The sequence below is a fragment of the Sus scrofa genome, chromosome 3 (assembly GCF_054392235.1).
Source record: "Sus scrofa isolate SSC_HxYL_T2T_F1_AM1 chromosome 3, Sscrofa_HxYL_maternal_Yorkshire_Landrace_v2.0, whole genome shotgun sequence".
In the NCBI taxonomy this organism is placed as follows: Eukaryota; Metazoa; Chordata; class Mammalia; order Artiodactyla; family Suidae; genus Sus; species Sus scrofa.
Window position 1 is genome coordinate 71,233,206 of NC_139385.1, and position 14,537 is coordinate 71,247,742.

At 53.3% G+C, this 14,537-nt stretch overlaps 1 protein-coding gene across 6 annotated transcripts; it reads left to right on the forward strand.

Annotated features, from left to right (window-relative positions):
* Nucleotides 1–385: 385 nt before the first annotated feature.
* Nucleotides 386–13,087, forward strand: SFTPB (surfactant protein B). 6 transcript variants are annotated; one of them, XM_005662410.4, is made up of 11 exons: nt 386–469; nt 1,511–1,638; nt 1,890–1,961; nt 2,511–2,636; nt 3,234–3,386; nt 3,620–3,709; nt 5,913–6,096; nt 6,250–6,410; nt 9,011–9,091; nt 10,180–10,264; nt 10,389–13,087. In XM_005662410.4, exons 1-10 carry the CDS (start codon nt 406–408, stop codon nt 10,240–10,242), a joined length of 1,122 nt encoding a protein of 373 aa, XP_005662467.1. In that variant the 5' UTR covers nt 386–405; the 3' UTR covers nt 10,243–10,264; nt 10,389–13,087.
* The last annotated feature ends 1,450 nt before the right edge of the window (nt 13,088–14,537 follow it).

Here is a 14,537-nt window from a genome sequence, read left to right on the forward strand (position 1 = left end):
GAGGCCTGGGGTAGAGAAGGGAGGGGGACCGCTCTAGCTGCCCTGGTCCTGCCTCGGTTACACCTCCACGACCCAGAGAATCATGGGACTCCAGATGTGAAGGCTTAAGAGGCACCTGGCTGCTGGGAGCCAGGAGCCAAGGCCCACAGGAGTAGGGTGGGAGTAGGGGGCAAAGGGAGCAGGAAAGGACATCCTTCCAGAGACCGTGGGCGGTAGGAGGAGTGGGGGTGGCACCCAGGAGTGTCACTCCTGGGAAGAGGCAGGGATCAAAGCACCTGGAGGGCCCTCCAGGACAAAGGCAAACACTGAAGTCACTGCTGCACCCACAGAGCCCTGCCCCCACAAACCCAGCCCCCAGCTATAAGGTCCCCAGCCCAAGCAGGGTGTCCAGGCTGCGGAGGAGTCATGGCCAAGTCACATCTGCTGCCGTGGCTGCTGCTGCTGCCCACTCTGTGTGGTCCAGGCACTGGTGAGTTGCCCCAGCCTCTCTCCTCGCTCCCCTCCCACCTGGGGCCAGGTATGGAGAGAGCATCGCATTATCCTTTGTATGTACATTGTCCTTTTATGGCTGCTCCCTTGACATGTGGTAGTTCCCCAGCCAGGGATTGAATCTGAGCCTCAGCTTGGACCTACGCTGCAGCTGCAACGACACCAGATCTTTAACTCACTGTGCCAGGCTGGGGATCAAACCTGCACCTCCACAGTGAGTGACATGAGTCACTGCAGTCAGATTCTTCTATTTTTTAACGGCCACACCTGTGGCATATGGAGGTTCCCAGGCTAAGGGTCCAATTGGAACTGTAGCTGGGGCCTACGCCACAGCCACAGCAATACCAGATCCAAGCCTCATCTTTGACCGACAGCTACAGCTCACAGCAACACGGGATCCTTAACCCACTGGGCAAGGCCAGGAATCGCACCTGCATCCTCACAGACACTATGTCCAGTTCTTAACCAACTGCATTACAGCAGGAGCTCCCCATCTTCTCATTTTAAATTTGAAGGAGCTTTGATTCAGAGAGACTCCAGGGCTTGTCCAAGGTCACATAGCTGGTGGGGCACGAGATGGGGTAGAACCCAGAGCTGTCTAACTCGAGCATGGTGTTTTTTTTTTTTTTTGGTTTTGGTTTTTTCTTTTTTGCTTCTGTTTTTTTTGTCTTTTATTAAGGCTGCACCTGCAGCATATGGAGGTTCCCAGGCTAGGGGTTGAATCAGAGTTGTAGCCACTGGCCTAAGCCACAGCCACAGCAATGCCAGATCTGAGCCATGTCTGTGACTTCCACCACAGCTCACAGCAATGCTGGATCCTTCACCCACTGAGCGAGGCCAGGGATTGAACCTGCGTCCTCATGGATGCTAATCATATTCGTTTCCACTGAGCCACAACAGGAACTCCTCCCAGCATGTTTTAATAGCCATGAGCCACAGAAAAATTGGTCGTAGAGGTGGGGTGAGTTCAGGGTGTCAGGTGCGGCTTGAATCCCAAGGTTGCTCTGGCCCCAACCAACAGCCATCGGGACCACGTCATCCCCGGTCTGTGACCAGGGCCCTGAGTTCTGGTGCCAAAGCCTGGAGCAAGCATTGCAGTGCCAAGCCCTTGGGCACTGCCTACACCAAGTCTGGGGCCACGCCCCAACCGTGAGTACCACCCAAGAATGAACCGGGACAAAGGTCTGGAGTAGAGGGTCCTGGGTGGGCTCTGGCTGGGCCTGAGGGATTGCAGGTGGGCTGGACTGGGGGAGGTGGAACAGGACAGAATGTGAGGGGTGGGGTGGGGCGGGGTGGGATGGGATCACGGGCCATTGCCTGTGTCTTGGAATGCCCTGTCAGCCTCTGCCTGGCTGAGAGTGTCCCTGACTCACCTGCCTCACCTTGGGGTCCCTCCCCAGGATGACCTGTGCCAGGAATGTGAGGACATCGCCAGCATCCTCACCAAGATGGCCAAGGAGGCCATTTTCCAGGTGATGAGGCCCAGACCCTGCATGAAGTTTGGGGGTTAAGAGATGGAGAAGATGGGAGTTCCTGTTGTGGCTCATTGGGGTACAAACCTGACTAGTGTTCATGAGGACGTGGGTCCAATGCTTGCTTAGTGGGCTAAGGATCTGGCGTTGCTGTGGCTGTGGTCTAGGTCAGCAGGTGCAGCGCCGATTGGACTCCTAGCCTGAGAACCTCCGTATGCCACAGGGGCAACCCTAAAAAGGAAAAAAAAAAATTGGGAGAAGAGGTTAGCCCCTTAAAGGAGCCTTCTCCGGGCCGGGGGGATGCCTGGGTTTGCTGGGGACTCCAGGAGCCTCCTGGCTAGGTAAGGGTCAGGAAGTCAGCTCGGCAGCATAATCAGAGACAGTGTTTCTTGAAGGGAGCAGCCTTGCCTATGCCCAGCCACGTGGCTCCTTTGCACCCTCCCAACTCAAGGCTGAGGGCAAAGGTGGGCAGTTGGCTGGGCAGTGGCCCCGCATCCAGGGGCTCAGGCAGAGCCAGGCTGACGGTTGCCCCTCCTGCCTATCTCCCAGGACACGATGCGGAAGTTCCTGGAGAAAGAGTGTGACGTCCTCCCCGTGAAGCTGCTGGTGCCCCAGTGTCACCACCTGCTGGAGACTTACTTTCCGCTGGTCGTTGATCACTTCCAGAGCCAAATGGTGAGGTCTGCCCCCCTGGCTGCCTCTTTGCCTCCTGCACAGCCCCCAGCCGTCCTCACTCAGAGTTACACTCACACTGGGCACCCCAGCCCACCCCACATGCATGTAAACATAGGCACACATGCACACACACACCCTGCTCACAACTGGTCCAGGAAACTCGGTGACCCTCAGCCAGGTGTCCAGATCACAGCCCTACCCATCAGCTGTGCATAGTGGGCCTGCACACTTACAAAACACACACATTTTCACACCCCTCACGCAAACCTACACTGGGTCGCACACTCATGCTACACTCAGTCTCACGTAAAGCCCACACTGTCTACACACTCACAAGTACAAACACACTCTCACACACTTAGACTCATCCCCACAAACATCTGTGCTCACACACGGTCCCAGACCCCTGCCCCAAAGTCCTCACCTGGCCCCATCTCTGCCTTTGGTCACTCCCACCAGCTTACGGCCCCCAAACAGTCTGTCCCCTACTCCAGACCAAAGATAGTGGCCTAGGCCCTGAATCGTTGAGCCAGACTGAGCAGGAGTGGGGGTCCCTCCCCCACCCTGACCACCCCCTGGCCCCGCCTTGTGCCCTAGAACCTGAAGGCCATCTGCAAGCACTTGGGCCTGTGCAAACCTGAGCATCCAGAGCCAGGCCAGGGGCCAGAGCTGACAGGCTCTCTGCTGGACAAGCTGGCCCTCCCCCTGCTGCCCGCAGGCCTCCAGGCGAGGCCTGGGCCTCAGACACAGGTGAGAAAGGCCCCACACACACCGGAGAGGTTGGGCAGGGGTTGGGGGGGAGCTGGAGAGCTAGGGCCACAGCCCAGGCCCTTGTCCCTGGGAGAGGCAGGGTTGGGAAGGGACCAGCAGCTCCAGGCAGCCTCTGAGGCTGGAGCAGGAGGCAGGAGATGGAGGCAGGTGAGGCAGAGCCCAGAGGAGTCTTCCCTGGTCCAGCCTCCCTCCAGCGTGATTCTCTCCCCCAGGATCTCTCCAAGCAGAAGTTCCCCATTCCTCTTCCCTTCTGCTGGCTCTGCAGGACTCTGATCAAGCGGATCCAAGCTGTGGTTCCCAAGGTGAGGGGTCTAGGGCCTCATCAGGTGCCCCTCCCCTCTGTCGACTTGGGAAAACAACACACAACCTGAAAGTTGAAAGCTAAGTTTTATTTAGGGCAAAATTAGGACTTAAGCTCAGGAGACAGCATCTCAGGAGTCATGAGAAACCACTCCAAGGAGATGAGGGGGGATCTAGGATATATAGGAATTTTTTGTAACAAAGGGCAGGTAGCAGGAACAAAGGAGGTCTGGACTCAATGAAGTCATTCCTTTGATACGCATCTCTGCCATGGGGCTGGACTCCTATGTCTTCCTAGCTCTCTTGGCGGGGGCTGCATTTGCAGATGGCTGTGACATTCTCTGTTTTGTCCACTTAACTACAGCCCTGGTTGGGTGGTATTTCAGATAGCTGTGAAATACCCCCAAAGAGACAGGGAAGTAACATCAGCGTATATGATAAAGGCGATGGGGGAGGTGCATGCCGCCATGCACACATTTTATAAAAGTGTGTTGCTAGTCTCTTGAAGGTTCCTACTAGTCACAAGGAGCTGACATCACCATGAAGGATTTTATTGTTTTTCTAGATATGAGGAAATGCAAGCATTCGGCACCTAAAATCTTCTCCTAAAAAATATCTATCCAGAGACTTTTTCTCCCAGTTTTCCCAGAGCACAGAGTGCTTCATGCCTGATTTCTATCCTGAGCTCAGCTCAGGGGGAGCTGCAGGTCAGCAGCTGCAGTTGCTCATGATTTAATCCATGTAGAGGCAGATGGCTGGGGACAGCAAGTGCCCGATTCCAGGTCACACCTCCAGGGCACCACCGCCCCCACCCCTCCTCACAGCCCAGTCAGGGGCCAGCTAGCTGCCAGGAATTAGGAGGGGGGCCACTTCTCCTCTGCTCCCCTACCCCCCTGCAAGGGACCCGGCACTTAGGCTAGGTGGCCTGGTTGCTGCCAGGCCTAGAGCTTATTCAATCACTGGGAAGCCCCTACCGTGTGGCAGGCATTACACCAGGTATCAAAGTGCAGAAAAGATTCTTCTAAGTCGTGGAGTTCCCATTGTGGCACAGTGGAAACGATTCCAACTAGTATCCATGAGGATGTAGGTTCGATCCCTGGCCCCTCGCAGTGGGTTAAGGATCCAGCATTGCCATGAGCTGTGGTGTAGGTTGTAGACATGGCTTAGATCTGGTGTTGCTGTGGCTCTGGTGTAGGCCGGCAGCTGTAGCTTCGATTGGACCTCCAGCCTGGGAACCTCCATATGCTGCAGTGTGGCCCTAAAAAAAGCAAAAAAAAAAAAAGAAAGAAAGAAAGAAAGAAAGAAAAGAAATACACTTAAACTTTGAAAAGATATCTCTAACTCCAGGTAGAGACACTGCATTCAGGGAGATAAATTAGGAGAAATGATGACTAGGTGGTGGCAGTAAAAAGAAATGGACAGATTCAAGATATTTAAATTTTAGATGGTAAAATTGAAGGACATGCCGACCGATGTGCTGAGACATGTGGAGTTTAGGAAGGAGGAGGCGTGAAAGAGGATACTGCTTTCTGAGTTGTGCAGGGCGGCAATGTGCACCACCATACGGAGGAAGGAAACCGTATTTGGTTTTAGACATCTGGAGTTTGCAGACGTTTCCATCCAAGGGAACTAGAGGAGGCAGTAAGGGTACATGGGTCTGGAACTTTGAGGAGCCTGGGCCAAAGCTAGACATTTCAGATGCATTAGATTGTGATGATTATTGAGATTGTCTAGAGCAGAGGGTAGAAGATGAGAAAGCCAGAGGTTGTGTTCAGAATGCGGAGTGGGGGGCGCAGGGGAGATAGGGGGTGGGGAGACTCCTGGCTTCCCCCAGGGTCTCTTGAAACCGGAGACTTGGGGACTGGTTGGCCCCAGGAGCCACAGACAAGAGCTCCTCCACCTGCGGTGAAGCGCAGGTGGGGAGGGAGGAGACTCAGGCCCGGCTCTCGTGGGAAACGCTGGATTTTCAGCAACTCCAGAGTCTTTGAGATCAGACGTGAGTCAGTGGCCTGGTTCCTGCACCAGCTCCGTGACTCTGAGCAAGTCCCCTGGACTGGCTGATGCTTCGTGTCCTCATCTGTAAACAGCACAATAAATCCCCAAGGGAACCAAGGAAGGTCTAACGAAGTACCCAGCTGGTGCTGGGCACAGAGTAGATCTTTCAGGGAAGGTCCCACCCTGCCCTCTCTTGGCCCCCTGCCCCAGGGTGTGCTGGGCAAGGCTGTGGCCCAGGTGTGCCACGTGGTACCCCTGGTGGTGGGCGGCATCTGCCAGTGCCTGGCTGAGCGCTACATTGTCATCCTGCTGAACATGCTGCTGGACCGCACACTGCCCCAGCTGGTCTGTGGCCTCGTCCTCCGATGCTCCAGTGAGGACAGCGTGGGCTCAGGTGAGCCTGCTGCTCCAACCCCTGCCCATCACCCCCTCCCACCTCCACCCCTGCCCTGCACCGCCCTCTCACTCTCCGGTCCCTGTGCCCTGCTCCAGCAAGGACAGGAACTGAATATCCTGCTGGGGGGCCTTGACCTTTTTTTCTCTCCAGCCCTCACTGGTCTGGGGTCCCTGCCAGGAGAATGGCTACCGCAAGACTCTGAGTGCCAGCTCTGCATGTTTGTGACCACTCAGGCAGAGAACAGCAGTGAGCAGGCCGTGCCACAGGCAATGCGCCAGGCCTGCCTGGGCTCCTGGCTGGACAAGCAAAAGGTGAGGGGCGGGCAGGAGGCGGGGGCGGGAGGGTTAGGACCCAGAGGCTGCCCACAGAAGAGAGTTGAGCCCAGGAAAGACTCCCCAGCTCTGGTTGTTGGGTGAGAACACTGAACCCTAAGCACTTGATGTAGGTCCCCAGAACTTTGTCCTTTTGGAGAGAGAATTCAGGGTAGTGAGGCAAGAAAGTGTTTATTTAAAGAGAGAAGAGAAAGAAGACAGGTGTGGAGAAACCACAGGCAAGTTTTATTAAAAGAGAAGAGAGGAGTTCCCCTTGTGGTGCAGCAGAAACAGATCCGACTAGAATCCATGAGGATAAATGTTCAATCCCTGGCCTCGCTCAGTGGGTTTGGGATCCAGCGTTGCCGTGAGCTGTGATATCAGTCTCAGATGCAGCTCAGCTTTTGCATTGCTGTGGCTGTGGTGCAGGCTGGTAGCTATAACTCTGATTCGACCCCTAGCCCGGGAACCTCCATATGCTGCAGGTGCGGCCCTGAAAAGCAAAAAAGAAAGAGAGAGAGAGAGAGAAGGTAGGTGCAGAGAAAGCACAGGCACAGGCAGGCCTGGAGGCAGGGTTGGGGAGGGAGAGAGAAAGAGCAAGAGAAGAAGCGAGCAACATCTACTTTGGAGGTCCCTTAAATTGCTTGTGTGAGGATGGTCCTTCTGGGCTTCCTCTGGCCAATCATCTTGCTTCGTCTGGCTTTGGCCTGATCAGGGCCCTCCCCTGTGTGCATGTGCATCCTTCAGCCAGGATGGTTTCTAGCACAAGGGTCTCTGGGAAGGTGACAGGATGTACTATGGTTTGCTACCCCCCTCCCTTCTCTGACCCCTGAAGAAACTTTCTGGGAGGGTGTCGTTCTGGAAGTCTCCTTAACCTCAAGAACAAGAAATAGGTTGTCTCCATTTTATCCAATCAGGAGGCAGCTTTTATCTTGCAGTTACCTGTCCACAGGGAACACATTACCATTGCTCAGCCTGGGACCCATTTATCTTCTGCTTCCCAGCCAGAGACACTCAGAGTGGGCCAGACCTCCGCCCTTTAGGGGCTCAGACAGGCAGGTGGAATGTGGGCTGAGCAATGGTGGGACTCTAACCTGCTAAGATCAGGAGCTTCTGGACAAAGGGCATGGGATCTGGAGGGCAAGCAGAGCCAGGCGTGAGGCCCAGTTATCTACCAGGACATGAGCAATGCCAGGGCCAGCTGGAGCAGGGGATGGCCTGGCTTCTCTCCAGGGTCCCAGTCCTCTCCCAGCCCCAACCCTCCTCCTAGTGTGACTCAGTGGGGACCAACCCATGGGCAGGAGGAGAGGGCTGGGCCTCACGTCCTGGAGTCTCTGTACTCATGGGGTGACGAGGCTTCCCAGGAGGCCCCTTCCAGCAGAATGCTCCCTTGCTCCCCCCATCAGGTCTCCAAGACCAGGAGCCTTAGGATGCCCTCTAGAACTGAGATGAAGGAATTCCTTGGTGTTGCAGCAGGTTAAGGATGCAGTGTTGTCACTGTTCTGGCTCAGGTCGCTGCTGTGGCTTGGGTTCTATCCCTGGCCAGGGAACTTCCCCACGCCACGGGTGCACCCAAAAAATAAATAATAAAAAATAAAAAAAAAAAAAATGGAGTTCCCATCGTCGCAGCAGAAATGAATCTGACTAGTATCCATGAGGATGTGTGTTTGATCCCTGGCCTCACTCAGTAGATTAAGGATCCAACATTGCCATGAGCTGTGATATAGGTCACAGGTTCAGCTTGGATCCAGCGTTGCTGTGGCTGTGGTGTAGGCCAGCAGCTGTAGCTCCAATTCCACCCCTAGCTTGGGAACCTCCATATGCCCCAGGTGCGGCCCTAAAAAAAAGAACTGAAAAGAGCTCCCACTGTGACTCAGTGGTATCAGTGGTGTCTCTGAATCCCCAGCCCGGCACAGTGGGTTAAGGATCCAGCATTGCCACAGCTGCGGCAAAGGTCGAAACTGCGATTTGGATGTGATCTCTGACCCTGGAATTCGATATGCTATGGGGTTACTAAAAAAGAACTGAATTTAAGGGGGGTGGAAGGAAGTTCCCATTGTGGCTCAGCAGTAACAAACCCAACTAGTATCCATGGGGATGCGTGTTTGATCCCTGAGCTTGCTCAGAGGGTTAAGGATGCAGAGTTGCCCTTAGCTATGATGTAGGTCAGAGACACAGCTCGGCTCTGATCCGGCATTGCTGTTGCTGTGGCTGTGGTGTAGGCCGGCAGCTGCAGCTCCAATTCTATCCCTAGCCTGGGAATTTCCACATGCCAAGCATGCGGCCCTAAAACCAATAAAGTGGGGGGGGGGAGGGAAGAAGGTGGGAGAAAGGGACTAAGATTCTGCCCCTATGCCTGCTCTTCCAATATCCCTGGCTTTGTCAGTAGAAACCCCTATTTCCACCCATACTGGCTCATTCAGGGTCTTACAGCCAAAGCAGTTCAGTGGGGCTGAGGGCTGGACCTACACCCAGGCAGGGGTTGGGGAAGACGGAGGAGCCCTGGAGTGACCCAGACAAGTGGGGAGGCCCAGCCAGCAAAGCAGGAGAGCCCAGCCCTGGCCTGGGTCCACCCCACCCGGTGTCTGTCCCCTCCTCAGTGTGAGCAGTTCGTGGAGCAGCATTCACTCCAGCTGCAGTCCTTCGTGTCCAGGGGCTGGGATGCCCACACCGCTTGCCAGGTATGCCCACTCCTCCCAGCTGGTCTCAGGACCAGCTCCCATGGCCCCCACCCATAGTCCTCAGAGGCCCTGCCCACCCCACCCCACCCCATCCCCAGGCACAAGGCAGCCCCAAGAGCACAAGCCCGGGACTGGGAAGTGCCCTCCCATGTTTAATATAGAAAAGGCAGTCTCAGAACAGTTAAGAAGGGAGCAGAGGAGTTCCCGATGTGGTTCCGCAGTAATGAACCCAACTAGTATCCATGAGGATGCAGGTTCGATCCCTGGCCTTGCTCAGTGCATTAAGGATCCAGCATTGACATGAGCTGTAGTGTATGTCACAAATACAGCTCAGATCCAGTGTTGCTGTGACTGTGGCGTAGGCCAGTGGCTGCAGCTCTGATTCCACCCCTAGCCTGGGAACCTCCATGTGCTGTAGGTGCGGGCCTAAAAAAAGAACAAAAAAAATTTTTAAATAAAATAAAAAGGGAGGGGGCAGAGATGAAACCCACCAGATTGCTGACGAAATCCCTGCCATCAGATGAGTGGTGGTGGTAGCTGGTATGTCCAGGGCTGGATTTTGGCAAGAGGAACAGAATAGAAAAGGAAATGATACGGGTGTGTGTTTCTGCTCTTGTTGAAATACTTTTTGTCCTCCTGGCCTCCCTTTTCTGTGAACTTTGCTCCAAACTCCTTCCCACCACCCCACACCACTCTCAGAATTTTCTCCCCCTCCTCTGTCCTGCCTGGCACCTTTTTTGAGGGTGTGGCCCTAAAAAGACAAAAAGGAAAAAACCAGGAAAGAACGGAAAAGGAGGGTGGAGGGGCAATCTAAGGAGTGGGGGTTGCTGCACATTATGGGATGGGGTGTTCACTGAGCCATGCAGCTGGTGAGGGGTACACAGGGGGTGTCCCGGGGCAAGCCTCCCACTTCCTCCAGCTCTAAACCCAGAAGCCTGTGGCTTGGGGGAGGCACCAAGGGATCTACAAGAGCTACCAAGTAGCAGGTGGGGTGAGAGCTGCCCCTTCCGAGAGGAGCCTCTCTGACCCCCTCGGAGCTGGGTCTGGGGGATGCGAGGCCCCAGGCTCTAACACTGTTCCCGTGGCAGGCCCTGGGGACGTGTATGACCCCATTCAGTCCTCTCCAGTGTGTCCACAGCCCCCACGTCTGATGACCACTCAAAGCCATGCCAGGTGAGTCCAGGCCCCTAATGGGGTGGGGTCCCTGTTCCCATTGGCTGGAGGGGGAGGAGTCCCCCAGGCCCCAAGCAGAAAGAGGCGGCCACTGCTGCTGGCTGCTCCATTCTCCTCCTCACAGGCCAGACCCCCGGCTCCTGAGGACCCCAGCAGCACCATCACCAGAGCGACTCTCTCGGACCCATCCACCCCACTTGCCCAGAATCCCCTGCCCTGACCCAGGCCTCAGGGGAGCTGCCACCTGGCTGAGGCTTCCCTTTCACAGCCCTCCTTGGGACTTGCTGAGCTTCTACATTTGATGTATTCAGACCAACCTAACCTTGCCTGAGGAAATCAGACTTTGCTGCCCAAGGATGACAATCCCTCAGATGCCAGGAATTCCTCCATCACCTGCTGCCTCCCTCCTGAGACACGTCCCTCTCTCTCCCCATCTTCGAACCTTGGGACAGGGTGGTTCAGATGCAGCCTCCGTGCGCCTCGGGGCAAGGAAGTGCCTCTGAGAACAAGCTTGGTCGACCTCACAGTTCTGCCCTGAGCGGGACCCCAACAAAAAGGCCATGTATTTATTTCTTCATTCTTGTTTTAAAAATGCAGTGAGTGCCTGTAGCCAGACCACATTCTAGGGGCCAGGGCTAGAGTTGTGAACAAAATGGTACGCCCCGGCCCTCCTGGGCTCACACCCCAGGGCCCGCCTCTTCCATCTGGGGCTGTAGGGGTGGGGAGGGTGAGTGGGGGAGCCCAGCCTGCTCCTGAAACCTCTAGAATCACAAGCCCCCATGGGAGGCCAGGGGGAGGAAGTGTCTGCTGCAGCTCGGACCTTCCCTGCAAGGGCCAGCTGGACATCATCCCTCCCCACTGACGCCAGCTGGTGGGGCCTGGGGGGTCAGGGAGCTGGGCCTTCCATCCCTGGTGAAACAGGAAAAGCAGTGGATGGCATAGGAGCCCCGGGCTCTGGTCCTGACTCTGCTATCAACTGGCCATGGGTCCCCAGCCAAGTAAGACACACGGCCCCTCACTGGCCCTCACTGGCCCTGGTGATGAAGGGGGAGCCCGGTGAGGTGGTCTTGGGGACTCTGCCACTCCTCCTGACTAGGCCCCTCCTCTAGCTCCAGCCCCTGCCCACAGCCACACCCAGAAGACTTCGCTCCCACACCTGCCTCCCCTACCACCTTTTCCTCGATAGGCCCTGAGGCCTGTGCTCTCAGTGCTGGGTCGGCCAGTCCATCCTAACTCTAACCACAGCCCAAAACCAGAGCCACTTCCCTCCTCTCTGAGTGTGAGGCATGGCCAAGGCTGCATCTTTTGGAGGAGGTCTGCAGAAGGGGCCCTGGGCCACCTTCACCTCCAACCCGAGCCAGCCCAGCTCCCACAGCGCCCCCAGAGCTGGGCCGAGGGGACCTCTTCATCACAGAAGTTGTCGTGGGCTTCCAGCCCCTCCCCAAGTCCTGGTCCAAGAGGACAGTGAGGGAGGAGCTGGGCCCTGCCCGACTCTGATCTCCATATGCACAAGATACTATACAGTTATTCTGCTAACACTTTTCCACAATTCAAAATTCAGAAGAATAAAAAATGGAAACATCGATCCCAGAAAAAATAGACCTGTGAAATCCTTAAACTCCTTTTTAAAAGCAGACATCCCTGGAGTTCCCACTGTGGCGCGGTGGGTTAAATATCCGACTGCAGCAGCTCAGGTCGCTGAAAAGGCATGGGTTTGATCCCCAGCCCCGAAACTTCCATATGCAGTGGATGTGGCCACTAAAAAAAGTTTAAAAAAAAAAAAATCAAGGGAGTTCCCATCGTGGCACAACGGAAATGAATCCAACTAGGAACCATGAAGTTGCAGGTTTGACTCCTGACCTTGCTCAGTGGGTTAAGGATGCCGCGTTGCCATGCACTGTGGTGTAGGTCAAAGACGCTGCTCAGATCTGATGTTGCTCTGGCTGTGGTGTAGGCCAGCAGCTGTAGCTCTGATTAGACCCCCTAGCCTGGGAACCTCTATATGCCGTGAACACGGCCCTAAAAAAAGCTAAAAAAAAAAATCAGGAACGCCCTGGCATGGTCAAGCGTGGTGGAAACTGATTGGGCATGTTCACATTTGAAATGTTCTTCCGCTGAGGAGCGGTTGCTTTTTGTTACTGTGTGAAAAGGGGTTTTTATAAGGTTGAACCCTCAACTTTTGTTTGAAATGCCAGGGTGATTCCTGCTGTGATTTGTCTCCTCAAAGCTCTGCAGGGGACGGGCCTGCTGAGAATCTGTCCCCATGCAACTCAGCACCGGTAAGAAGGCTAACAGAGAGGTAGCTGTGTTGTGGCTCAGCAGCAACGAACCCGAATAGTACCCATGAAGAGGTGGATTCGATCCCTGACCTCGCTCAGTGGGTTAAGGAACCGGCGATGCCATGAACTATGGTATAGTTCACAGAGGCGACTTGGATCCCACATTGCTGTGGCTGTGGTGTACACTGGCAGCTGCAGCTTCAATTAAACCCCTAGCCTGAGAACTTTCATATGCCACAGGTGCAGCCCTAAAAAGCAAAAAAAAAAAAAAAAAAACCTTAAAAATAATTTTTCCTATAAAATAAACAACAAGGACCTACTGCATAGCACAGGGAATCATATTCAGTATCTTGTAATAACCTATATGGAAAAGAATATAAAGAATATACATGTATAACTGAATCACTTTGCTGTAAATCTGAAACTAACACGGCCCTGTAAATCAACTATACTCCAATACAAACAAACATGGGAATGTAAAAAATTTTTAAAAAGTTTAAATAACCTATCCATATCAATAAATAAAGATACCTATCACCGCAAATTGGCGCATGCTTTTTTTTCTTGGTCAAAACTCTCTACTTTTTTAAACTTTCATCAACAATGTTGTGAAGAATAAAAACCTGGCACTTATATATCTTTGTTTATTAGTCTGAGCGTTTCCTTAGAATAAATTCCAAGACATGAAATTTTGGGCACAAAAACCACGTACGATCTTTAATTTTAATGTAGTCTATATTATCACACTGGCCCTCTAACCAGCCTTACCAATTTCTATCCCAATAGTAAACAAGTGCCTCTCATTCTCACCAGCCTTGGATATTAGCAAGCTTTCAAATCTTTGCTGAAGTATAAAATGACCTCTGTTTATTCTAATTTGCATTTCTTTAGTTCCTAAGTAACTTTTTTTCTTTTCTTTTCTTTTCTTTTTTTTCTGCACCCCAGGCATATGGCATATAGAAAGTTCAGAGCCAGGGGTTGAACCCAAACTGCAATCTACACCAAGCCGTGGCAATGCCAGATCCTTAACCAGCTGCGCCACAGCAGGTGTTCCCTAAGTAAACTTTTTAAATGCCTATTTGGGTTTTTTGCCTGATTTTCCACTGGGGTATTCTTTTTATTGTCTTGCCAGTAAAAATACATCAGATATTTTTTATTTTTTATTTACTATCCTGTATATTGCAATTTTTCCCTTAGCATAGGTCTTTCAAATTTAGGATGTTTCCCATATATATTTTCCTTTGTGATGTCCAGCTAAGAAAGCATGAGTTTCACTTCTTTCCCATCTGTTATTCAGACAAGCCAGAGCCCGAGGTCTCCAAAAGAGGATGCATCTGCTGAAATCACAGCTGTAAAGACATGTGGGCCAGGCCCCTGGCCCAAACAGAAGCAGCAGAAGCAAGCCACATGTCACCACAAAGGACCTTAAGCTACCGCACACAGGACATGACAGCCAGCTCTGAGCAGCGGTCCCCAACCTTTGAGGCAACTGTATCTACTGTCAACATCTTGGGAGGGTATAAAGAGACAAAGTCATCTGTGCAAATGTAGGATGTAGAGAACACAGACTCTGCACTATGCCATTTGCTTAACAAACATTACTAGTGGTTGACTCCTGTTAAGCATTTCCCAGAGTACCCGTTGTGGCTCATCAGTAACAAACCCGACTAGTATCCATGAGGATGTGGGTTCGATCCCTGGCCTTGCTCAGTGGGTTAAGGATCCGGCATTGTCGAGAGCTGTGGTGTAGGTCACAAACTCGACTTGGATCCTTCGTTGCTGTGGCAGTGGCTTAGGCCGGTAGCTGTAGCTCCGATTTAATCCCTAGCCTGGGAACTTTCATATGCTCTTTGTGCAGTCCTAAAAAGCAGGGAAAAAAAAAAAAAAAAGCACTTCCTAGGGCTGGGTACAAAAGAAACAGTTTCTGTCTGAAATTTTGGGACTTTAGAGTTAAGAAGATAGACTTTAATCACAAGACTCCTTTACCTACTCTG